The sequence below is a fragment of the Oncorhynchus kisutch genome, linkage group LG22, assembly GCF_002021735.2.
Source record: "Oncorhynchus kisutch isolate 150728-3 linkage group LG22, Okis_V2, whole genome shotgun sequence".
In the NCBI taxonomy this organism is placed as follows: Eukaryota; Metazoa; Chordata; class Actinopteri; order Salmoniformes; family Salmonidae; genus Oncorhynchus; species Oncorhynchus kisutch.
In genome coordinates this window covers 28,145,731-28,172,257 of record NC_034195.2, presented here as the reverse complement: position 1 = coordinate 28,172,257, position 26,527 = coordinate 28,145,731, and the positions used below count along the sequence as shown (strand labels likewise).

Sequence of the window (26,527 nt, the reverse complement as noted above, 5' to 3'; positions counted from 1 at the left end):
GCGCACGCCAAAATCAGACCCGTAGTAAAACTGTGTTAAACTGAATGCGGTCGGATCATCACATAATTGGCATATATATTACTCTTACAGAATTTCCTTGTGTGCGAGGATATTGGAAATTGAATCAAAGCCTTCTAGATGATAACTTGTTTAGAACTAGGACAGAATAATTTATAACTGACTTTTTCAGACATTGCATAGGTACACCAGATCTCCTTATTGTATAGGACACTTTTAAATGTGCCTTTAGAGGCCATGCAATTCAGTACTATAAAACAAAAGCAATTTAGATCAACAGAGTCCATTTAACAAAGGAAATTGAAGGACTAACAGTACAGTTAGATAGTAATAAAAACAGTACCATAGAGGCACAGAATAAGTTAGAGGATAAACAAAAAGAAATGGAGGAACTTAATTCAAGAAAGATCCAGTGTAATATATTATTTTTAAAAAGCGAACTGGATGGAATATGTTGAAAAATGCACCAAATTACTTTTCAATCTTCAATATAGAAATGCTACCAGAAACTATATTGAAACTTGTTATAAATGATGGGTTCACTCACGATTCACCGAATGATATTTTGAAAGAGGAAGTAAAGTACTTCAAGATTATGTTTTCGTTTCAGTCTCCTCCATCTCCACTAACCGAAGATAATTGTATGGATTTTTCCCTAATAATAATGTAAAATTAACATCTGTATAGAAAGACTCACGTGAAGGCCAAATTACAGAGGAGGGACTTCTTGATGCAGTTAAAGCCTTTAATGTTGGGAAAACTCCAGGGCTGGATGGTATACCTGTAGAAGTATACCAAACTTTTTTTGATATACTCAGAGGACCATTATTAGCATGTTTTAACCCCTCCTATATAAACGGTAGATTATCGGACACACAACAAGAAGGTCTAATATCATTATTACTGAAACAGGACCCAAGTGGTATATATAAAGATCCAGTCCATTTTAAAAATTGGATGCCTCTTACACTTCGGTGTTGTGATGCAAAAATCCTAGCAAACTGCTTGGCGCATAGAATTTAAAAAGTATTGTCAGATATTATTCATCCTAATCAGACAGGTTTTTTACATGGACGGTACATTGGCAATAATATAAGACAAGTACTGGAAACAATAGAAATCTATGAAAAATTTCGATAAAGTATGACTGGAGTTTATATATAAATGCCTAGAATATTTCAATTTTGGGGAATCTCTTATAAAATGAGTTAAAGTTATGTATAGTAACCCTAGGTGTAAAATAGTAAATAATGGCTACATCTCAGAAAGTTTAAAACTATCTAGAGGAGTAAAACAAGGTTGTCCACTATCGGGCATATCTATTTATTATTGCCATCGAAATGTTAACTGTTAAAATTAGATACAACAATAATATTAAGGGATTAGAAATCCGTGGCTTAAAAACGAAGGTGCCATTGTGTACTGCCAAGTGTACTTTTACGTAAGTGTATATTACGTATTGGATCACTACCTTTTTTTACATTACCATGTAATTTACCAATTAAATGGTCTGATGGAGATGCGGACATACTCAGTATACAAATCCCAAAAGAAATAAATGATCTCACTTCAATACATTTTTATAGAAAGTTAGCAAAAATAGATAAGATCTTGCTACCATGGAAATGAAAATACATGTCCATTTGTGGAAAAATCACCCTGATTAACACTCTGATTAACTCTTTAGTCATATCACAGTTTACCTATATGCTTATGGTTTTGCCTACAACAAAAAAATATTACATTTTACTTGGAATGGAAAGCCAGACTAAATTAAAAGGGCTTATTTATATAACGAATATGAATTCAGAGGGCAGAAATGATTAAATATTAAAGCATTAGACCTCTCACTAAAGGCATCAGTCATACAAAAGTTATACTTCAATCCAAACTGGTTCTCTAGTAAATTGGTAGGAAAGTCTCATCCTATGTTCAAGAATGGCCTTTTTCCCTCTATTCAGATTACACCTGCTCACTTTTGGTTGTTTGAAAAGGAAATAATCTCCAAAATATTGTTATTTTTTAAACAAGCCTTAGAAAGTTGGTTGCAATTTCAGTTTAATCCACCTGGAAAAAAAACATAGCAAATAATACAACAAATATTGTGGTTAAACTCAAATATACTAATTGATTAAAAAAACATATTTTTCGAAGGCATTTCATTAAAAAAAGTTTTTAAGTGAATGATATCATAAATAGGACTGGTGGAGTTATGTCACACATGCAGCTAACACAGACATATGGAAATGTCTGCTCTTCCCAAAATTACAACCAACTAATTGCAGCATCACCACAAAAATGGAAGAGGCAAATAGAAGGGGAAAAAAGTAAGACACTTGTATGTCAGCCCTGCATAAAATAACATAAATGGTTAAAGAAAAGTGTGATAAATAAAAACATATACCAATTTCATTTAAGGACCAAAAAACTGACAGCTGTCCCATTTAAATAGAAAATCTGTAGAAGCTATGAGAATAGAAAGGTTCAGTACTTTTGTGAAGCATCACAGCACAGTTGAAAAATATATGGCAAATAGAAATCCAAAATGGATGATGTTGAGAGATAGTTGGGAGGGGTTGAATGGAGCCTAAGGGTGGGACTAATAACAAGATAACCAATGTAAAACATACGGGGTCTGTAAAATGTATATAGGTTCAGGAATTTTGTGAAATAGCACAGTTACACATAGAAATCAAACTGGATGGACATCAGAAACAGAGGATGGAATAAAAACAAACAAAATGTAACTATTGTAAAATAGATTGTGTCTGTAAAATGTGTATAAGATGTATAAACTGAAGGTAGAAGCCTAAGTGTTATTGTTTATTAGTTTACTCCAATTGAGGGAAGGATGGTAGGGTTTGCGGGGAATAATAAAGGTACATTCTAAAAAAAAGTATGTATATCTATATTTGGTATGTGTATGTATATATGTGTATATGTATGCATATGTGTGTGTATATACAGTATATGGATATATATATATATATATATTTACCAAAAAAGATATGGCGGATTGGAAATGATGCAGACAATTACATTGATGGAAGCAATAATCTTTCTGCAATATTAAGCTGATCCACCCCTAACATTTATTTTGATTTTTAATGTGCTAAACTGTGCACTTGTGAATGAGCATTATAACTCCACCTGGAAAAAACCCACCATTCACCTTTTATGGTGACAAGAATGCTGTATAATTTGGAGCTATTGGAATTTATGTCCCTTTTATCTAATGTTTTTGGAGGTGTTGGCAGAATCTTTTAATCTTTTGCACTAACTTATTCTGTATTATGCAAAGGACTGTGACAGTTTCTGAAAGAAAATACAATTGCTGTGGACCTGACAGAAGAACATTTTGAATTCCACATTGTTTTGCATCAACTTTCTCCCCCAACCTGAATATGCTGGACTGAATTCTGAAACATTGACTAAGCTAGTGTATTTTTTTTATTACAGTACTTACAGTAGTAGCATACATGTATACTTCAATGTAAAAGGTCAACTGTCTAAATGTTAAATTCGGAGCATTATAAACCGCGCTGTCTATGGGTTCGCATACAGCAAAACTTGAAATACCTAGCCTTTTTATAAGGCTACTAGGCCCAAATGAGAGATGTGCATGGTAATTCGTTGTATGGCTACTTCGGGAATATGAACCCACCACGGCCAGAAAAGGTGAGGAATTTATTCTGCAATGGTTATGAAAATAAAATAAATAGGAAATACATTCCTATGTCTAATTACTTTAGATTCCAAAAATAAACACGCATAGATTTTCTCTCTACTCACTAATGGCAAATGGCTGCAACTTGTTATTATGTTTTCCTTTTTTAATGTTTTATGAATAAGTGTCTCATCCTCAGCCCCATTCGCACAAAATACTTACTTGCCTGCCTGCAATACCATTTTTAAACCACAAGAAAAATGTGCGTACGCATGGTCTAAAGTCTGCATGGAGGCAAGGATATTCTCCCAGCAAGTTTAGTTTTTCTAAATTCCAACGCATGTACTGTGGTATATTTTGTACATGCACAACGTTTAGAAACGCTCCTGGACTCCACTGGACTTCACTGAGACTCCACTGAGTCTTGGTCTGAGGGGTCAACCCACCATATAGGTCACTAAGAGGGCATCACTCTCACAGATTCACCTTAATGCAGCTTCACATCTCTACCAAACGACCATACATAATCCGGTTCCACTCACAAACGGCTAAATAGTCTGTAACAATCTGCCTTTCTATGGTCTAAGGTTTGAAAGTCACAACCCTGTGATGATGATTTTCAGAAGCTGAACGTCATAACATGACAAAAGCATACGACAGGTTAATCAGAATAGTTAAATGAGGTGATGGGAGAGGAAAGCAGCAGGCCACATCACCGTAGTCTCTAGCATGTTCTAGGCAAGAAGGTAGCTCCATCCAGGAGTCTATTAATAAATCCAGAGCTCACCACTGCTCTGAATCTGCTAGTACTGCATGTGCCCCCTGTAGTCCGCAAGAACATCCACCTCCTACATAATCGCCCACGTCTGCTGATAGAAAGCCATGTGCAGCTGCTAGATACAATGCCAAACCTACCACATGCACTCCAAGACTCTATCTTTTCCGTTTCACTGCTATACAGAGCCCAACAAAGCCAAGCACTCTTTAAGGGCTCCATTTAGTGTCAATCAGCCTGATTTCAGAAACTTAAAGACCTTAAAACTAAATCACACATAACTAACTAACACATAACTAAATCACACATAAAGAAATGTGTTGATGAAGACCCACATTTGATCATGTGGACCAATAATAATCTGTTTGTGTTCATACTTGGTGTTGGGATAGGAAATGTGTTGTGTCAGGTTTAAAATAACGTTTAGTCATTGTCTGGAATGCCAGTCTGGTTTAGTAGAACTGTGAAGCTAATCTTATAAGGACATCTAAGAAAAAGAAAACGAGGTAGTATGAGGAAAAATGTTCAACATTAGATAATCAGTCCCTGTGTATATGCCAAATATTGACCATGACATAAGACCCTACATTTAGAGAAAGAACTGTATTATTCTTTGGAGAGCTTACTTTTAAATCTATTAAGAAAAGGTTGAAAACATATGAATGGTTAAGGAGTGGCGTAGCAGTCTAAGGCACTGCATCTCAGTGCAAGAGGCGTCACTACAGTCCCTGGTTTGAATCCAGGCTGTATCACATCCGGCCGTGATTGGGAGTCCCATAGGGCGGTGCACAAATGGCCCAGCATCGTTCGGGTTTGTCCGGGGTAGGTCGTCATTGTAAATAAGAATCTGTTCTTAACTGACTTGCCTAGTTAAATAAAGGTTACATTTAAAAATAAGTGTAGGGATAACAACGTACACTCATATTTCAATGACCGTAATGAATGACAATGTGCAATACCAACCTAGCTCTCTGTCATTCCTCTAATGCTACAGACATGAGTCACAGAGTAAACAAGAAACCATGACGTGGCTGCATATTTCTTCTGTTTCCACAAATGATTCCAATGGAGGGAAACATGAGCCCACAGTGAAACTCTGGTGACGAGTAGGCCTTGGAATGCCTGTGGTTTGGAAATCTGGAATTCCAATCTAAAGAGTTCAATGAACATGCCATATCTCCAGCTTCACTGGTACCTCTGCCTTCTCTTATTAGTGTGATGGCGCTACAGGGAAAAAAGGCTTGGAGGGAAATATAATTCCAACCCAGAAAATTTCATCAAAACAAATAGCTATTTAGCCAGGGAATGAACCATAAAAGCCTGACTCCTGAAATCCCTTAGAGATGCAACTTGATATCCCATGACTACCACATCACTGTGTGCTCTATCATGGGATGATAGTGTCATATGGACATGTTCTCCTGAGATGCCCACAGTGATGCCAGTGCTGCCAGCTCCTGCACTCTGTGGCCTGGGTGTGTGGCATGGGACTAGGACCCATCTGTCCCCCCTTGCATCCCACAGAGCCCTGCGCCGGGCCAGGTCCAAGCCGGGCGTAGTGAGGTCAGCTAACAGAGCAGGCCTTGGATGGTGTGGAATGGCGGGCGGATGCTCTAATGAAGCTTGTAGTGTTGGTCTACTTCCTCTGCATAGATGAGCGAGCCGATGGCCTGTGAGTCACGCTTCCTGAGAGGACAGGCAGAACAAGAGGCGGTGTGTCCTGTACACACTCAGCCTGCAGTGCAGTGATAGGGCCATGTGAGAAACATGTCCGGCCAGGACAAACAGGGCCCATGGGCATAGACAACACAGCCACCAGCGCCTGACATTTCAGGAACAATATGATGCTTACAAAACTCTTTGTTTTGAGCCAAAAGTGCACGTTGAAGGGAGTAATCTTTTTATAGCAAAGAGAAATGATGTCACTGAGACAAATAGTGTAGGCTCACAGGCATATCAGTTAATGCCTTCACAATGTAAGGATGATACTGAAGTATTTACAGACACATATCCCCATAGGATCCCTCACCATCGGTATGATGAATTTGAATTTGAGTGATTCAGTATCATGTCAGGTACCATTATGATGAGCTATTACTAGCATGATAGAGAATGAAGGCAAACATTTTCTCTGTCAAGGTAGAATATGGATAGTGCTTAGTTCTGTGTCAGTTATGCTAATAGTACAATTATCAAACACACAGGGGAGATGTTTTCAGGTACAATCTCTGTGTCCACCTACCCCTCTCTGTTGTCCTCTTCGTCCAGGTTGGAGATGAGCTGGGATCCGGCCAGGGAGATGTCCAGCCCGGCCAGAGGCAGGTCTCTGTATGCAAAGCTGACCACCTGGACCGGAGCGTGACACTGGTTGTCCTCCTCCACCTGCTGGGAGATCACCTCCAGCTCTGAGGCTCTGGCTTGGGCCTGGGGAGGGGCCCTGGAGGACATAATGTACGGAACACCATGTACACACTGTAAGTAGCACTTATATATGCAACTATACAAATTAATATTTTCTCACAATCTCATTGTAACAGAACTTCAGAGTATTTCTCCTATTCAATTCATTTTCAACACTAAAACGCAGGTGTGGGTAGGACTCCATCCTCTCTCCAGCTCAGCCAGTAAAGATGAGAACAGGAATCCCAACCTGCTTGGCACTCTGCACAGCGTAGCCAATGTGAAGACATCAATAACCCCAGAGCTTAGCAAGGGAGGAGGCCATTGATTACAAGCCAGAGAGAACAAAATACATTGTGCTGGAGAGCCTGTAGATAGTTGGGGACTAACAGCCTGGTGATATGTGGAGGTAAATAGTGTACACACTAGGAGGGAGAGAGGGAGGGAGAGAGGGACCTATGAAATGTTAATGTACTGTAGTCAGCCCTGGAGAGGAAAACATCCCCTGCTCTTCACTGACTTATGACTAATTCATACTTAACATACCTGCTTACTTCAAAGGTTGCTTTCTTATCTGCATAGGTACCCACAATCATTTCAGACACAGTGTCTGACAGGGTGGTGTAATAGTATTCTTATAAATCCTTACTAAGTCTATGCATTTCAGTGTACTGATATGATGCTGTAACTAACAATTGGCTACTGGGATGTGTTTGCCTCAGGGAAGAATGCCCCCACATACTACACATGCTTAACATTGAGAGCCAGTGCATTCCAACATTATCTGTACCCTTGCACCTCTCCTTACTAGCCGCAAAACAAAGATGCTATCAGTCATGACAGACACAAACTGTTCACTGCATCAAAATCACATTTCCAAACAATCGTTGGCGAGACTAGGTTCCATTATGTGCAGGGGCCGCTTCAGTGGCTTGTTGCCATCCTGGGGTAGGGGGTGGCTTGGTGCACTTTTGTATACTGCTCCATTCCACCCAACCTGGTCTCAGAGCATTTAGTATTATTCTGAATGTAAATCTGAGGCACTCCCTTTGGTATGATATGTTATGTTTCGTATGGTATGTATTCATTTGTGAATGTCCATCATGCATTCATATGATATGTTACCAATTACAATTAGAATGATATGTAAGAAATTTGCTAAATGTACAATGGATTTGATAAATGTATGATATGTTATGAATTACAATTTGTTGTAGCTAACGTTAGCTAACACTAGCTAGGCTAGGGGTTAGGATTAGGGTGAGAGGCAGGGTTAAGGTTAGGAGTTAGGTTAAAGGGTTATGGTTAGGGTTGGGGTTAGGGATAGATAAAAGGGTTAAGGTTAGGGTTAGGGGAAGGGTTAGCTATCATGCTAAATAGTTACAAATGAGCTAAATAGTAGTAAGTAGTTAAACAGTTGCTAATTAGCTCAAATGCTAAAGTTGTCCGTGATGACATTCAAACTCGTATCCTTTGGATTGCTAGAAGTTCACGTTATACGCCTACCCATTCACCCCGACCAACCACCCTCCATTTGTTTTTTGCCTTAAGTAACATTCCGGCTATATATAACCATACCAAATGCAACATATCATACTATTTTGAGTGTTCCGCATGTACTTTTACTATGTTACGTCTACTCTATGAGACCAGGCTGTTCCATCTGGCAGGCAAGGCAAGGGCACCCAGCACACCAAAGGCTAGAAATATTTTCAAAGACATGCAATATTAGCAAATGCAACAAGGAAGCTTAAACATAGATCTCCCTGAGCATCGAGTGCCCTACCTCCCATAGTCACACCACACAAACTGTACCAGTTTAAAGAACATGTTGCAATGCATATGCTCTAATGTAAGAAGTATCTCACGACAAATATAATGTAGGTAATATAGGAAAATATATCTATATATACATATCTATATATCTAAGACCATTTCCTTCTGGAATGTAATCATTGCCAAGAATTGACTCCCCTAGAATAAAAGGCATCCATGGCTCTGCCTCCAGTGTATTTACACCACTGGGCCATAAATCACCACATGACAATCAATAGAAATATCAAAATAAAATACCCGGCTGAGACTTGGACCTTTCAAGTCCAACTCATTGAGTCTGATGGAGGACATTTTAAATGCAGCTTGTCAAAAAAAGTAGAGTAAAAGCTTTTGAAATGATGATTCAGAGTATGGATTCAGAGTATGGATTCAGAGTATGGATTCAGAGTATGGATTCAGAGTATTGATGACAAACTTCACCCATGCGTTGGCTAATTCAATGATTAATAGAGTTGATTACAATTGTCAGAATCTGGAGGTCTGAAAGCGAATGACAGATAGAAGAAAGGCCTCATATACTATACTGACTTACAGTATAACCATGAAAGGCCTCATATACTATACTGACTTACAGTATAACCATGAAAGGCCTCATATACTATACTGACTTACAGTATAACCATGAAAGGCCTCATATACTATACTGACTTACAGTATAACCATGAAAGGCCTCATATACTATACTGACTTACAGTATAACCATGAAAGGCTTTATATACTATACTGACTTACAGTATAACCATGAAAGGCTTTATATACTATACTGACTTACAGTATAACCATGAAAGGACTGGCCTGATAATGTTGATAAAATATGTAAAAGGACATACAATGAGTGTACAAAACATTAGACTGACCAGGTGAATCCAGGTGAAAGCTATGATCCCTTATTGATGTCACCTGTTAAATCCACTTCAATCAGTGTAGATAAAAGGGAGGAGACAGGTTAAAGAATGATTTTTAAGCCTTGAGACAATTGAGACATTGATTGTGTACTGTATGTGTGCCGTTCAGAGGGTAAATGGGCAAGACAAAAGATATAAGTGCATTTGAATTGGGGTATGGTAGTAGGTGCCAGGCGCACCAGTTTGAGGGTGTCAAGAAGTGCAATTCTACTGGGTTTTTCACACTCAACAGTTTCCCATGTGTATCAAGTATGGTCCACCACCAAAAGGACAACCAGCCAATTCGACACAACTGTGGGAAGCATTGGTGTCAACATGGGCCATTGAGGCTGTTCTGAGGGCAAAAGGGGGTGCAACTCAATATTAGGAAGGTGCTCCTAATGTTTTGTACACTGCAAGTATATTACAAGACAGCATACCAAATACAAGATTAAGTATTGTAAACTATTAGGGGAAAAAATAGTACTCTCAATTTCTTGTCCTCTATATACAGTTGAAGTCAAAAGTTTACATACACCTTAGCCAAATACATTTAAACTCAGTTTTCACAATTCTTGACATTTAATCCTAGTAAAGATTCCCTGTCTTAGGTCAGTTAGGATCACCACTATTTTAAGAATGTGAAATGCCAGAATAATAGTAAAGAGAATGATTTACTTCAGCTTTGATTTATTTCATCACATTTCCAGTGGGGAATTTTACATACACTCAATTAATATTTGGTAGCATTGTCTTTAAATTGTTTTATTTGGGTCCAATGTTTCGGGTAGCGTTCCACAATAAGTTGGGTGAATTTTGGCCCGTTCCTCCTGACAGAGCTGATGTAACTGAGTCAGGTGTGTAGGCCTCCTTGCTCGCACACTCTTGTTCAGTTCTGCCCAAACATTTTCTATAGTATTGAGGTCAGGGCTTTGTGATGGCCACTCCAATACCTTGACCTTGATGTCCTTAAGCCATTTTGCCTCAACTTTGGAAGTATGCTTGGGGTCATTATCCATTTAGAAGACCCATTTGCGACCAAGCTTTAACTTCCTGACTGATGTCTTGAGATGCTGCTTCAATATATCCACATAATATTCCTTCCTCATGTGGCCATCTATTTTGTGAAGTGCACCAGTCCCTCCTGAAATAAAACACCCCCACAACATGATGCTGCCACCCCCTGCTTCACAGTTGGGATGGTGATCTTCGGCTTGCAAGCCTCCCCCTTTTTCCTCCAAACATAACGATGGTCTTTGTCCCCATGTGCAGTTGCAAACCGTAGTCTGGATTTTTTTTATGGCGGTTTTGTAGCAGTGGCTTCTTCCTTGCTGAGCGGCCTTTCAGGTTATGTCAATATCGGACTTGTTTTACTGTGGATATAGATACCTTTGTACCTGTTTCCTCCAGCATCTTCACAAGGTCCTTTGCTGTTGTTCTGCGATTGATTTGCACTTTTCGCACCAAAGTACGTTTATCTCTAGGAGACAGAACGCGTCTTCTTCCTGAGCGGTATGACGGCTACGTGGTCCCATGGTGTCTATACTTGCATACTATTGTTTGTACAGATGACCGTGGTACCTTCAGGTGTTTGGAAATTGCTCCCAAGGATGAACCAGACTTGTGGAGATCTACAATTTTTTTTCTGAGGTCTTGGCTGATTTCTTTTGTTTTTCCCAAGATGTCAAGCAAAGAGGCACTGAGTTTGAAGGTAGGCCTTGAAATACATTCACAGGTACACCTCCAATTGACTCAAATGATGTCAATTAGCCTAACAGAAGCTTCTAAAGCCATGACATCATTTTCTGGAATTTTCCAAGCTGTTTAAAGGCACAGTCAATTTAGTGTATGTAAACTTCTGACCCACTGGAATTGTGATGCAGTGAATTATAAGTGAAATAATCTGTCTGTTGGAAATATTAATTGTGTCATGCACAAAGTAGATGTCCTAAACGTCTTGACAAAACTATTTTTTGTAAGCAAGAAATGTGTGGAGTGGTTGAAAAACTAGTTTTAATAACCCCAACCTAAGTGTATGTAAACTTCCGACTTCAACTGTATGGCCTTTTTCTTGCGAACAGATAGTTGGGTTCGTAGACTGCAGTATGCTGTAGGAAAGGTGCTCAAAGTACAAACATCCTCGTCCTCTCAAATACTGCTGAACTCAACAGAATATACAATTGAATTAAATCTAGCACTGAATACAGCATTACATGCACATTAAAATGTGGTTTTGTAGAGGTTGTTCAATTTACTGTAGAAATACACATTCTGACATTCAACAAGATAGAGCTATTTAGATAGAGCTAAGCATTAAAGAAATGCAGACTAACGTAACCTTGTGTAACAATGGGTAAATAAAAACTGCAATCCCAATTGAAACATTTTTTTAAATACCTCCCATTTGCTCATACAGTGTTCTCATTATTTCCAGTGCTCTCACTGTAAAATAAAGTCATCCATGTCTGTCATAGAATTACAAAGTGCTGCTTCAGCAAAGCCTCATGTTATGTAGAGGGCAACAGTATCATTGTCATTTTGAGTGCTTACCACCACACTGTTCCAGGCCCGCTGTCTACGACTCTGTCACACTGTCTCACCCAATAAGCATGTAAGCCTGGTTGGCTGTTCCTCAATGGAAAGCAATTCAGTGCTCTGATACCATCAGGAAAGCCGCACCAACGTGCCAAACTTAAGCCACATTTCCAGCCACCGCCCCTGACTCCATTGATGATGGCCATTGATACACCAGCACATTTGTAAAATCAGATCTTTTAGGTAATAAGATCATGAAAAATCAATATGCGCATCTTCGCTTTACAAAGTGTGCATGTGTTGGGGGCACTCTTCATCCTGAATACTGTGAGCATCAACTTGAGAAGACTGAGGACTTTGTGCCATTGAATGAGCTTGCTTTCATTATAAGGGTTAATATACGATACAGCTAATTCCTCCTGCTCCTGTACCATCCCAGCTATGGGCCACTCTATCAGCAGACATAGAAGATGTGTATATAGAGAGATGAGAAGATATGTATGTACATGGATGTGATGTCAGGCTCAGCAGAAACCTCTGCAACAACATCTGCCAGACCTCCAGCACCAGCTGCTACATAGAGCAGTCAAGCAACAAGCTATAAAAATTACAGCCAATAGTGAGCTATTATATGATTGATGATCATAGACTAATCTAATTTACTGCAATAGGCTTTATGACATACTATTCAATGGATAATACACAGCAAAGAATACTATAATGTGTAACTCAAAGTTCTCTTAAACCAATGTTTTGAGGATCTGTGTGGATTCGAAGGGAATGGAACTCACTGAGCTATTAAACCACTGGTGCTGTATATCTGACTAATGCTGTTGGTTGTAGTAGCCTTGTTGTCTCAGTAAATACCCCATGAGACCTACGGTTTGAAGTGCTGGAAACATATGCCCGCAAAACATGCAAAATGTTATGTAATGTCATGTAACATCATCTGTAGGAGATTTAAACATCCCATTTGTGAGCTAAAAGTGGAAACGGTGACCTACTAATTAGCACATCCTGTTGTAATGAGACAGGATCAAGACATTGTATGACAGATAGACTAACTGCACTATGACAGGGGCTCACGTGACCACAGAAGGTAGTTACAGTAAATGTTAGCTGGCCTGTTTTAAACACATATGACTCCGCAGGGTATGTAGTGTACTATATTTGTGTGCTGAATGGAACAAAATGTACAAATAACTCTGAATAGGGCCCGGAGAAAGACAACAACCGTACTACATATAAAGCACACGCCAACCACTACTGTTACAGAGTACTTGTCATCAAACTAGCATGGATCATCTGCAATGAGAAGAAAGGCAATACAGATCATTCTTTTTGTCAGTAAATGCTCCTCACTGGTTTGCGTCAATCAATATAAAAACTGCCTTTGAATACAATTGGAAAAGAAAATGAATAAATAAAAGCTTCCATAACTTTAGCATGTTCAATTCTATACTGAATGTGAAATATATTATAAATCAGTTTACTCACAGGGGGGGAGGTTATATCTTGAGTATTAACTACACTACATGACCAAAAGTATGTGGACACCTGCTCATTGAGCATTTCATTCCAAAATCATGGGCATTAATATGGAGTTGGTCCCCCCTTTGCTGTCATAACAACCTCCACTCTTCTGGGAGGCTTTCCACTAGATGTTGGAACATTGCTTCAGGGACTTGCTTCCATTCAGCCTCAAGAGCATTAGTGAGGTCGGGCACTGATGTTGGGCGATTAGGCCTGGCTTGCAATTCATCCCAAAGGTGTTCGTTGGGGTCAGGGCTCTGTGCAGGCCAGTCAAGTTCTTCCACACCGATCCATTTCTGTATGGACCTCGCTTTGTGCACTGGGCCATTGTCTTTAAATGTAAAAAAAAATGTGCCCCCCTTTTTCTCCCCAATTTCGTGGTATCCAATTGTTAGTAGTTACTATCTTGTCTCATCGCTACGACTCCCGTGCATCCTCTCATGCATCCTTCGAAACACAACCCAACCAAGTCGCACTGCTTCTTAACACAGCGCACATCCAACCCGGAAGCCAGTCGCACCAATGTGTCGGAGGAAACACTGTGCACCTGGCGACCTTGGTTAGTGTGCAATGCGTCTGGCCCGCCACAGGAGTCGCTGGTGCCTGATGAGACAAGGATATCCCTACCGGCCAAACCCTCCCTAACCCGGACGACGCTAGGCCAATTGTGCTTCGCCCCATAGACCTCCCGGTCGCGGCCAGTTGCGACAGAGCCTGGGCGCGAACCCAGAGTTTCTGGTGGCACAGCTAGCACTGCGATGGGGCCATTATCATGCTGAAACAGGAAAGGGCTTCTCCAAACTGTTGCCACAAAGTTGGAAGCACAAAATCGTCTAGAATGTCATTGTATGCTGTAGCGTTAAGATTTCCCTTTACTGGAACTAAGGGGCCTAGCCTGAACCATGAAAAACAGCCCCAGACCATTCTTCTATCTCCACCAAACTTTACAGTTGGACCTATGCATTGGGGCAGGTAGCATTCTCCTGGCATCCGCCAATCCCATATTCGTCGGTTGGACTGCCAGATGGTGAAGCGTGATTTATCACTCCAGAGAACGCGTTTCCACTGCTCCAGAGTCCAATGGAGCTTTACACCACCCCACCCGACGCTTGGCATTCCGTATGGTGATCTTAGGCTAGTGTGCGGCTGCTCGGCTATGAAAACCCATTTCATGAAGCTCTCGACGAACAGTTCTTGTGCTGGCTGTTCTTCCAAAGGCAGTTTGGAACTTGGTAGTGTTGCAAGCTCTCGGCAGTCCCGTTCTGTGAGCTTGTGTGGCCTGCCACTTCGCGGCTGAGCCGTTGTTGCTTCTAGATGTTTCAAATTCACATACAGTTGACTGGGGAAGCTCTAGCAGGGCAGAAATTTGACAAATTGACATGCTTGAAAGTTGGCATCCTCTTCAGTAAGGCCATTCTACTGCCAATATTTGTCTATGGAGATTGCATGGCCGTGTGATCAATGTTATACACCTGTCAGCAAAGGGTGTGGCTGAAATAGACAAATCCACTAATTTGAAGGGGTGTCCACATACTTTTGTATATATAGTGTATTTCTCCATCTCTGACTCACTACTCTTAGTATATGCAGAAATACATCATAGAGAGTTAGAGATTATTTAAAGGACTATTCTATAATTAAAATAACAGTGGGGAAAATATCTCTGCAGACGTGGTCACACCACACAAAGATGTCCCATCTGTCATTTCACCAGGGTGTCGCTGAGGACCGACATCATTAATTCACGCCTTCCTGTTAACCAGAAAACACATCACAAGTCTGTGTGTCGCCCATTGGGCAATATATTGTCCCACTGTGTTTTCTTTTAAACAGGCTCCATTTGGTCAAAATCCTGAACCTCAAGGTCTGCATTGAGCTCAGACCGCGATCTCTGTAGGACTGGCTTTAAACAGAAGATGCAGCTGATTGAACCAATTATGCATTCAACCCCACCTCACCCCCATCTCCCTCCCAACTCACCTTCATCTCCCACCTCACCCCCATCTCCCTCCTACCTCACCTTCATCTCCCACCTCACCCCCATCTCCCTCCCACCTCACCTTCATCTCCCACCTCATCCCCATCTCCCTCTCACCTCACCCTCATTTCTCTCCCACCTTACCATCATTTCCCTCCCACCTCAGCCTCATTTCTCTCCCACCTCAAGCCCATCTTCCTACCACCACACCATAATCTCCCTCCCCTTCCTTGGCCATAACCAGGGCTGTCATCAGGCTGCAGAGGATGTCTGGGGGACCACATAGCGACTCATTATTAATAAGAGAAGATGACAAGTGAAAATCTCTCCTGCATGCTAAGAGATGGCAGCAGAGACAGTCTGGTGACTGGTGGTAGTTCTCTTGGAATGCCTAGCACAGGAGTGCCTGCTCCCCTGCTGTTTCCCTGCTATTCCCCTGCTGCTCCCCTGCTGTTCCCCTGCTGTTCCCCTGCTATTCCCCTGCTATTCCCCTGCTGTTCCCCTGCTATTGCCCTGCTGCTCCCCTTCTGCTCCCCTGCTGTTGCCCTGCTATTGCCCTGCTGTTCCCCTGCTATTGCCCTGCTGTTCCCCTGCTATTGCCCTGCTGTTGCCCTGCTATTGCCCTGCTGCTCCCCTGCTGTTGCCCTGCTATTGCCCTGCTGTTCCCCTGCTGTTCCCCTGCTATTGCCCTGCTGTTCCCCCGCTATTGCCCTGCTGTTGCCCTGCTATTCCCCTGCTGTTCCCCTGCTGTTCCCCTGCTGTTCCCCTGCTATTGCCCTGCTGTTCCCCCGCTATTGCCCTGCTGTTGCCCCGCTATTCCCCTGCTGTTCCCCTGCTATTGCCCTGCTGTTCCCCCGCTATTGCCCTGCTGTTCCCCCGCTATTGCCCTGCTGTTGCCCTGCTATTCCCCTGCTGCTCCCCTGCTGCTCCCCTGCTATTCCCCTGCTGCTCCCCTGCTATTGCCCTGCTGTTCCCCTGCTATTGCCCTGCTGCTCCCCTGCTGTTGCCCTACTGTTCCCCTGCTGTTCCCCTGCTATTGCCCTGCTATTGCCCTGCTGTTCCCCTGCTATTGCCCTGCTATTCCCCTGCTGCTCCCCTGCTGTTCCCCTGCTATTCCACTGCTGTTCCCCTGCTATTGCCCTGCTGTTGCCCTGCTGCTCCCCTGCTATTGACCTGTAATTGCCCTGCTGTTCCTCTGCTATTGCCCTGAATTGCCCTGCTGTTCCCCTGCTATTGCCCTTGCTGTTCCCCTGCTGCTCCCCTGCTTCTCAGGCTCAAAGTTCTTGGCTGAAAGGGTATGAGGAAATAGACAGGAGCTGTTCTCATAATCAGGCCAGACCATGCTGGGGTTCCCATCACAAAACCTGTGCTAGTAATAGCGGGCAGTCGGGGTACAACGAGCAAAATGCATAAGAACAGGATGAGAGGTTTTGATGTGTTAAACAGATGTAAATATCAGTAGTCATGTGTTTTACTTACTGGGGTTTGCTCATGTTGCTGTGTTGTTTCTGTGAATGGACGTTGACACGATTGTTACTCTTGATTTAACCAGAGAATGGAGACTTGGCTCACACCACACCTGTGGAGAAAGGTTAGAAAACAAGGAAGTTAATCACAGTCTCTCCCTAACTCTTCACATTCTGACAACAATGCAGTATACACATCTCATGTATAACTTGTTCATTATACTTTTAACTATTTAACATTTGTTTTGAATGTCATGTTCATGAAATGTTTTATGAATTCACTGAATAGATCGAAAACAATCAATTGATATAAACATGAACATTCTCATGCAGTATAGTTCTGCTATGGGAGTCCTCTGACATATTTAACTCTGCACCAGGGGCTCAGAAACATCACATCACTTGCATAACAAGTAAGGAAGGATGAGAACACTTTATGCAATAGGAAATAGATATATTGAAGAGCTCATTTACAGTCCATTCCAGCAGCTTTCCAGAGAGTAAACATGAGCGAAGAACAGCCAGGTACATAGGCTTTACCCAGACAGAATCACAAACACATGAGTCTTTGAAAAGGGGTATTACTTCACAGACAGCTACATTCCCCACATTGCAGGTATAAACTGAAGCTCAATTTGCTAGTGCCTCACTTTTGAAAAGTCTGATGAAGTTGTCAGCAGCAATATAAACACATATTAGTAAGCAGCATGGGCTGTAGAGGTCGTTTAACCTGAGCTTCAATCATTTAAATGCCGGGGCGAAGAGGAGAGGTTCATATGTATAGCGTACTATGAAGTCAGTGTAGTGTCTGTCTTACAAACAAAGGCAAAGGGAAAAGCTTCAGACACACGAGTTGGGGTGTGGAGTCAGTATTTGAAGCTATAGCAGAACAGACTAATGTAGTGTAGCACAGCAGATTAGATGTCATTCAAGATAAATCAATTCAGGTCATTCAAGGACTAGACTGTAATATTGCATCACTGCAATGCCCAAGAAAAAAGACTGCACACAACTGGCACCTATAGAAAATCTGGCCACAGCACAGGCAATAGTGAAGGCTATGCAGTGGAATGGTTGTCCGACCTGTGCAGACAAGACTGAGTGAAATTAAGGTATTTGAGATACTGTATGCAGGATTTCGTATTTTTAAAGAAACCTGTCAATCACAGTTCCTAATGGATGGATGTGGCCGTAAGTCATGTGCTGGACTTGACAACCTATCAAACAAGTTAGGTCTTTGAGACAAGCTCTCTGGGACCAGGTAGAATATTGCATAAAATATCCATCAATTCCAAGACTTGAGTAAATACTTACACTGCTGTATACTCATCATCAAGATGAGAGATCCCTATAGCAGGATGTAGATGAACTGTTGCCATATATCCATGTTGTCTCCAACATAGCTCTTGCATTCCTCCAGACAGACAATAATTACTTGATTTTCTTGGAAATTAAGACATGCAGCCATGCAACCATTTCATATTGTCCAAACCCCTTCACTTCCCAATAGTCTACTGTCTACATTTTAGTATCCACCTCCTCAGTCAGAACCCAACATGTATCCTACATTTGAAGTTCCCCCAACAAACACATGGTTTCACCTTAAAGACGTGTCAACACTGATCCCTGCTAAACTGATTAAGGCTACTATGTCTCAATTATTTTTCACAAGGCCCTGGACAGCTTTCTACAATGACTATTATTCTGGTTCAAAGCACGTGTAACAACAGATATATAGGTTGCTACTACACAGTATATACTAAACATAGTACATTATATGTTTTCCTGATAATTTAGCAAAGCCATCAATAGTGCAGCAACGATACATTACGAATAAGACAATTATGGTGGTCATTAAGACGACAGTAAAGAAAGGGGGGACGGAATGTATGAAAGAGCAGAAGTCACAGGCAGGAAGTATCAAAATGATTTATCAATATGCTATTCTGACAAAAACAACCTACCTTTTATGCTCTACATTGTTGAAAGTGTGGTCGTGACTCATGCCCTCCTAATGATGATGGTAATGTCTCCCTTGCCGATGATCAGTGTGAGCGGGGCTCGGTTGCTGTGTGTAGGCTGCTGCTATCCTCTTCAGATTTGGATTGGCTAACGACCCGTGCTGCTGCTTAGAATACAGGGCACAACGAAAAAGCCCGATCCTTATTGTAAGCATCATCATTCACGGAGATGCTTTTAAATGTCCTCCACTATCCACATATTCAGTTAAACGTCATATTTCGGAAGGATGGCATTTTAGTGCCCAAATCTCGCCTGCTCACAGGGTTTCCCTACAATCACGCTAGGGACTCCATGTGCCCAGTAATAGGTTAAGGACCAGGAGCTGTCCAGGTGCTGAATTGTGATCCCGCGTCATCCACAGAAGCGAGGCAACAAACTATCTCTCACAATGAAATGTGAGATGAAAATCCGAATGAACTGACGTCTTTATGGCAGTCATAACGAGGTTTTTCAAGCCCCCCCCCACTCCCTCCCCCCAGAAGCGTCGATGTAAAAACACTCTCGCTTCACTTCACCTCTTCAGAGCTTCATCTGTGTTCCTCGCGATAACATCGCAGTGATAGTAGGACAGCATCCAGCTCCATCACCTTGCTAAATATTAACTGGATGGTAAAAGACATTCTCAAAGTTTTCCTGATAAAATATAACACGGATTTTGTCTGAGACAATTGGCTAAACCATGGTGTAAAGAAACAATCAATCACATAACTTTCATAGATCTAGTTTGGGGGGCTATAGGTTTCTCCAATTATGATACTTGACTGACATTGAGGCAATCTTGTATTTAAAAAAAAGTAGTAGGCCTATTTAAAGCGGCATTCAGTAGTTGAAACAATAAATAAGTGTTCTTGTCACCCCTGTTTGGGTAAATGGTGGAGCTGGAGAAATGTAACCCCTCTCAAATTCATAGACAGAACTATGGATGCAAGGACTGACCATCCATGATATCAACATTATAGTTTGAACCACTTTTACTTTGTTTACAAACATTGGAATTAAAAAACGCATATATGTTGGGTTCTGATGGGGTAAGACAGTTGAACAAAGCTCATGAGGCATTTCTAAGTTACATTCTTCAAGAATCAATGGGTATATATCATTAATTCAGAAGTCCAAAAATGGATGAAGCAACTGCAGATTTCCCATTTCCCATAAACATTAGTGAGTATGATTACAAGTGGTAGCACTTATCCCTGACTTTTATATTTGACATAAGTGTATTTTAACATTGAATGTTTGTGATGTATAAACTGCACGGCAAGATGCAATAGATAGTATAAGATACAGTATATACATATGATATGAGTAATGTAAGATATGCAAACATTATTAAAGTGGCATTGTTTAAAGTGACTAGTGAGACTCTATGTAGGCAGCAGCCTCTCTGAGTTAGTGATGGCTGTTTAACAGTCTGATGGCCTTGAGATAGAAGCTGTCTTTCAGTCTCGGTCCCAGCTTTGATACACCTGTACTGACCTTGCCTTCTGGATGGTAGCAGGGTGAACAGGCAGTGGCTCGGGTGGTTGATGTCCTTGATTATCTTTTTGGCCTTCCTGTGACATCAGGGGCTGTAGGTGTCCTGGAGGCCAGGTAGTTTGCCCCCGGTGATGCTTTGTGCCGACCGCACCACCCTCTAGAGAGCCTTGCGTTTGAGGGCGGTGCAGTTGCCGTACCAGGCTCTCAATTGTGCATCTGTAAAGGTTTTTCAGGGTTTTAGGTGACAAGCCACATTTCTTCAGCCTCCTGAGTTTGAAGAGGCGCTGTTACACCTTCTTCACCACACTGTCTGTGTGGGTGGACCATTTCAGTTTGTCTGTGATGTATACGCCGAGGAACTTAAAACTTTCCACCTTCTCCACTACTGTTCCTTCAATGTGGATAGGGGGTTGCTCCCTCTGCTGTTTCAACCTCTCTGCTGAATCAACTGAATAAGGCCATGTGATTTACTTACGACACCTCAGTGTTAATAGTGTCATCACTCATCAATGGTCGGCTTCTATCTCTCGACAATGTGGACTATTGCAGAGTAAACACGTTTTTTTTGCTACAGAGGAATATGAATATGCATTATGAGTAGGTTGATTGAGAGGTTGATTCCCTGACACCACACTCGGAGTGTCCTCACCTCCTCCCTGTAGGCTGTCTTGTTGTTGTTGGTGATCAAGCCCACTACTGTTGTGCTGTCTGCAAACTTGATGATTGATTTGAAGTCGTGCATTGCCACGTAGTCAGGGGTGAACAGGGAGTACAGGAGTGGGCTGAGCACGCACCCTTGTGGGGCACCAGTGTTGAGGGTCAGTGATGTTGTTTCCTACCTTCACCTGGGGGCAAACCATCAAAAAGTCCAGGACCCAATTGCACAGGGCGGGGATGAGACACAGGGCCTCCAGCTTAATGATGAGTTTGGATGGTACTGTGGTGTTGAATGCTGAGCTGTAGTCAATGAACAGCATTCTTACATAGGTATTCCTCTTGTCCAGATGGGATAGAGCAGTTTGCAATGAGATGCCGATTGCATCGTCTGTAGACCTGTTGGGGCGGTATGCAAACTGAAGTGGGTCTAGGGTGCCAAGTAAGGTGGAAGTGATATGATCCTTGACTAGTCTCACAAAGCACTTCACGATGACAGAAGTGAGTGCTACGGAGCGATAGTAATTTAGTTCAGTTAACTTTGCCTTCTTGGGTACAGGAACAATGGTGGCCATCTTGAAGCATGTGGGGACAACAAACTGGGATAGGGAGCAATTGAATATGTCCGTAAACACACCAGCCAGGTGGTCTGCGCATGCTCTCATGACACAGCTAGACATGCCGTCTGTGCCAGTAGCCTTGCTAGAGTTAACACGTTTAAATGTCAACGTCAACAATAAAGAGGTTTGGGGGTACTATTTAATGAAGCTGCCAGTTGAGGACTTGTGAGGAGTCTGTTTCTCAAACTAGACACTCTAATGTACTTGTCCTCTTGCTCAGTTGTGCACCGGTGCCTCCCACTCCTCTTTCTATTCTGGTTTGCGCTGTTCTGTGAAGGAAGTAGTACACAGCATTGTACGAGATCTTCAGTTTCTTGGCAATTTCTCGCATGGAATAGCCTTAATTTCTCAGAACAAGAATAGACTGACGAGTTTCAGAAGAAAGGTCTTTGTCTCTGGCCATTTTCAGCCTGTAATCAAACCCACAAATGCTAATGCTCCAGATACTCAACTAGTCTAAGAAGGCCCGTTTTATTGCTTCTTTAAATCAGGACAACAGTTTTCAGCTGTGCTAACATAATTGCAAAAGGGTTATCAAATTTGTTATTTTATTTCACTTTTATTTAACCAGGTAGGCCAGTTGAGAACAAGTTCTCATTTACAACTGCGACCTGACCAAGATAAAGCAAAGCAGTGTGACAAAAACAACAACACAGAGTTACACAAACAAACGTACACTCAATAACACAAAATAAAATAAAAATAGAAAAGTCTATGTACAGTGTGTGCAAATGTAGAAGAGTATGGAGATAGGCAATAAATAGGCCCTAGAGGCGAAAATAATTACAATTTAGCATTAATACTGGAGTGAGAGATGTGCAGATGATAATGTAGAGATACTGGGGTGCAAAAGTGCAAGAAGGTAAGTGATATTATGGGGATTAGGTAGTCGGGTGTGCTATTTACAGATTGGCTGTACAGTGATCGGTAAACTGCTCTGACAGCTGATGCTTAAAGTTAGAGAGGGTGATATAAGACTCCAGCTTCAGAGATTTTAGCAATTTGTTCCAGTCATTGGCAGCAGAGAACTGGAAGGAAAGGCGGGCAAAGGAAGTGTTGGCTTTGGGGATGACCAGTGCAATATACCTGCTGGAGCGCGTGCTACGGGTGGGTGTTGCTATGGTGACCAGTTAACTGAGATAAGGCGGGTCTTTACCTAGCAAAGACTTATAGATAACCTGGAGCCAGTGGGTTTGGCGACGGATATGTAGTGAGGGCCAGCCAATGAGAGCATACATAATGATCAATTAGCCTTTTAAAATGATAAACTTGGATTTGCTAACACAACGTGCCATTGGAACACAGGAGTGATGGTTGCTGATAATGGGCCCTGTACGCCTATGTAGATATTACATTAAAAATCAGATGTTTCCAGCTACAACTGTCATTTACAACATTAACAATGTATTTCTGATCAAGTTGATGTTATTTTAATAGACAAATTTGCTTTTCTTTAAAAAACAAGGACTTTTCTAATTGACCCCAACATTTTGAACGGTAGTCTATATGTATATGTATATTGTTAATCCATTACTTAGACGTCGTGTATTTTGGGGAAATGTTGTGAAATTGTTAGATATTGTTCTAAATTACTGCACTGTTGGAGCAAGAAGCACAAGCATTTCGCTACACCCACAATAACATCTGCTAAACACGTGTATGTGTCCGATACATTTGATTTGAACGGCTAACGGTTTTGAAGAAGTACACAGAACAATGATTACAAGAATGCTGGAAGTGTTGAGGCAGGAGACATGTAATTAAGATGGCCAGAGCAAAGCAAAGTTCCCACGATTCTAGCTATGCCTGTGCTGTTTGTTCCAATTCCCTCTCACCATACCAGTCATTCCATTGCCTCTCACCAAACCCACAGATTGTCTATTTAAAGCCAAGTTGAAGTCACACAGAAAGTGATCCACGCCCAACCTGGATAGATTGTGTGATGCAATGATAATTACTTGGCTTTAACAAACTAATCCATTCATGTATCATTACAGTGAATGCAGACACCTATTGTCCGTTTGAAAGTAAACCACTACTGCACATTGTATTAGTGAAATGTCAAAATTGTAAAATTATCGTAATTTCCAGTGAAGAAGGCTTTGTTTACTTACTCTGTAGTGGGGATATTGTATTCTGAGGCAGTCATTGAAAACGACCCCATTTTACTATATCAGGCATCCTACCAAAATGAATCAGAATCAATAGAGATAATCCTGACATTTAGCATGCCATTTACAATGTGGACAAACAGCTATCACAACATTTCTGGGCTCAATGGAACACGCCCACATTTGTGCTTTTGAAGGCCCAACAAAAAGCAGTTGGCAGAGTTATTTTCAACAGTCTGTCTCTGTGATTCACCTAAGAAACCTGCACTAACCTTACCACAAACTGGGATTTCCTGAGGTGGTAAGGACAGATTCATAACAATACTATTTGTAAGAGAATAACAAACCTCTTTATTATTTTCATACAATGGCGATAAGTCAGTGATACGGTGATATGATTAAGGACGCATAACCAGTTTACTTCTGTTATACCTTGTTTTAGTGCAGAAAGAAAGTACCAAACATGAAATGTTTTTTCTCTGATTATCTTGTTGTCTATGTAAATTCATAATTTTGTCTATGTAGATTAGTAATGAGCTGTTACTTTTGTAGGTGGGGATCTTAGAGAACCCTGTCACATTCTTCAGGATAGAAACAAGGAAAATAAACATTCAAATGATGGCAGGTAAAAGAGTTTGGCGAAATAATTTGATCAGGAATGCTATTGAGAATTTCCATATGATGTAACTGTATTTGTTTTATGTGTCTGTTAACCTGAAATGTTTCTATTCTCTCTTTTGTAGACCATGGTGACCCATGCAACGAGTTAGAGGTTTCTTACTGCATGAATGGAGGAAAATGCTTTAAAATTTCATTTATGGATACGCTTACTTGTCTGTAAGTTACTCTCTCATCACTATTCTCTAATGTCTCTAACAGTTTGTCAGCCATGAGCAGGTGTACAGTGTTGCTTGGCAATGGGCTAAGGAAGTTCTGGGAACTTCTGCATGGTTTTAGCCTTTGTTTTACTTCAGCTCAGACCAGGCAGACCTACCCTGGCTCTTGGTTCTCAACTGGTGACAGCTTTCTTGAGAATAATGCAGTTCCTTCTCCCTCAGCTGCAGTGAGAACTACAAAGGCAGTCGTTGTGAGCAGTACCAGCTGTTCACCACTGCACATGATGCAGGGGAGACAGGACTGGTCGCTGCTGTGGTCATCATTGTCCTTTTTATTCTAGTCGTGTTGGTAGTAGTAATCTACTACACCTGCAAGTAAGTAACACATTCATTTAGCTTGATTCATGAATCGATAAGTATGCAGGAATGAATGTTGTCAGGTCTGATTCAGTTTCTTCTACGTCTGTGTCATTCCTTGTATTTGTTTTATTGTTAGGGTATGGAAGGACAAAACAAATAACCAGCAGAAAGGCAGTGAACAACAGTATTGGAGAGTAGAGCCCAGAGTATGAGGCCTGTTGTATATTGTTTTGGGGACATCGGATTGGATAACAAAATGTTTCATGGACGGTGGTACGATATGGTGTGGGTCTGGATGCTGCTGGAGATGTGGCTATGAAGGACCAGGAGGACAGAGGAGACTTATACCCACAAACATTCTGCAGCAAGCGTCAAACGTCAAGCTGTAGCCTGTTTGAGTGGCCATCAAAAGCTGAAGCTACTGTAGACACAAAGACAGTCAGCCACAACACTTTTTCTCCATACTGTGTGACTGGGTGTAGGACTGACTACAACCTGTTACAATGGCTGCGTTTAGGCAGCCCAATTCTAATCGTTTTTTCACTAACTGGTCTTTTGACCAATAAGAGATCTGAAAAAGATCTGTGAAAAAATCTAATTGTGATTGGTCAAAAGACCAACTAGTGGAAAAAAAATCTGAATTTGGTTGCATGTGTAAACGCAGCCAATGTGTTTCATTCCAATGGCTATTTTCAACTGACACACAATACATGCTTTTAAAGCTGGTGGATGGAATGGCATGGAGTGAAACATGATGCCTCCACTCAAAGGAATACTATGACTGTAAAATGTTTGCTTAGTCTATGCTTTGATTGACAGAAGTCAGTGAGTGTGTCGAAGTTCAATTGTGAATGTGCACTTTCTCTAAGCCTGTGATACCATAGATTAGAGTAGATTGGGGAAATACTTTGAATACTTCATGTAGAATTCACATGCTTTTCTCAATGTATCAATAATGCATCTATTTGTTCAACTTGTATACAAGTCAAACATGAAGTGAGCATTAGTTACAGTAAGCCTCTTGTATTATTGAATGAATGTTCATGTGTAATATCACAAATCACAATAATAAATTGTACATTACTTGTGATTGCGTATGAGGAAACAAGGTGTTGTCTTCAGTAATCAATGTCAATAAAGACTATTGAAGTGATGTAATTGACCTATAAGTAACGATGATAATTCCGGCTATAAATACAATTGTTTACATTGGGGTGTTGGCATTCATAAGAGGTTCAATGGGTCTGGACCACAGAGAATTCGGACTTAGATAGTGAGTGGTATATTGTAATCTCCATAGACATTCCCAGTTCCATTTCAGATGTACATTTGAGAGCCAACCAACAGATGGTGCTG

The 26,527-nt window shown here is 41.3% G+C and overlaps 1 protein-coding gene and 1 non-coding gene across 2 annotated transcripts in view; one reads left to right on the top strand and one right to left on the bottom strand.

The window, feature by feature from the left end:
- The window catches only part of tmem266 (transmembrane protein 266), a 56,052-nt gene extending 36,441 nt beyond the window's left edge, over nucleotides 1-19,611 (bottom strand). Inside the window, exons 1-3 of the mRNA XM_031801750.1 lie at nucleotides 19,057-19,611; nucleotides 17,106-17,205; nucleotides 6,703-6,897 (exon numbers count right to left, since the gene is read on the bottom strand). Of these exons, the coding sequence (XP_031657610.1) occupies nucleotides 6,703-6,897; nucleotides 17,106-17,119 (209 nt within the window). The 5' untranslated portion in view covers nucleotides 17,120-17,205; nucleotides 19,057-19,611. The remainder of the gene's footprint in view (nucleotides 1-6,702; nucleotides 6,898-17,105; nucleotides 17,206-19,056) is intronic.
- A 4,594-nt stretch (nucleotides 19,612-24,205) lies between these two features.
- Nucleotides 24,206-26,333, top strand: LOC109867804 (uncharacterized). Its single transcript, XR_004204879.1, has 5 exons — nucleotides 24,206-24,276; nucleotides 24,528-24,600; nucleotides 24,719-24,812; nucleotides 25,034-25,186; nucleotides 25,308-26,333. It is a non-coding gene; the product is annotated as an uncharacterized LOC109867804 (transcript).
- Nucleotides 26,334-26,527: the final 194 nt, after the last annotated feature.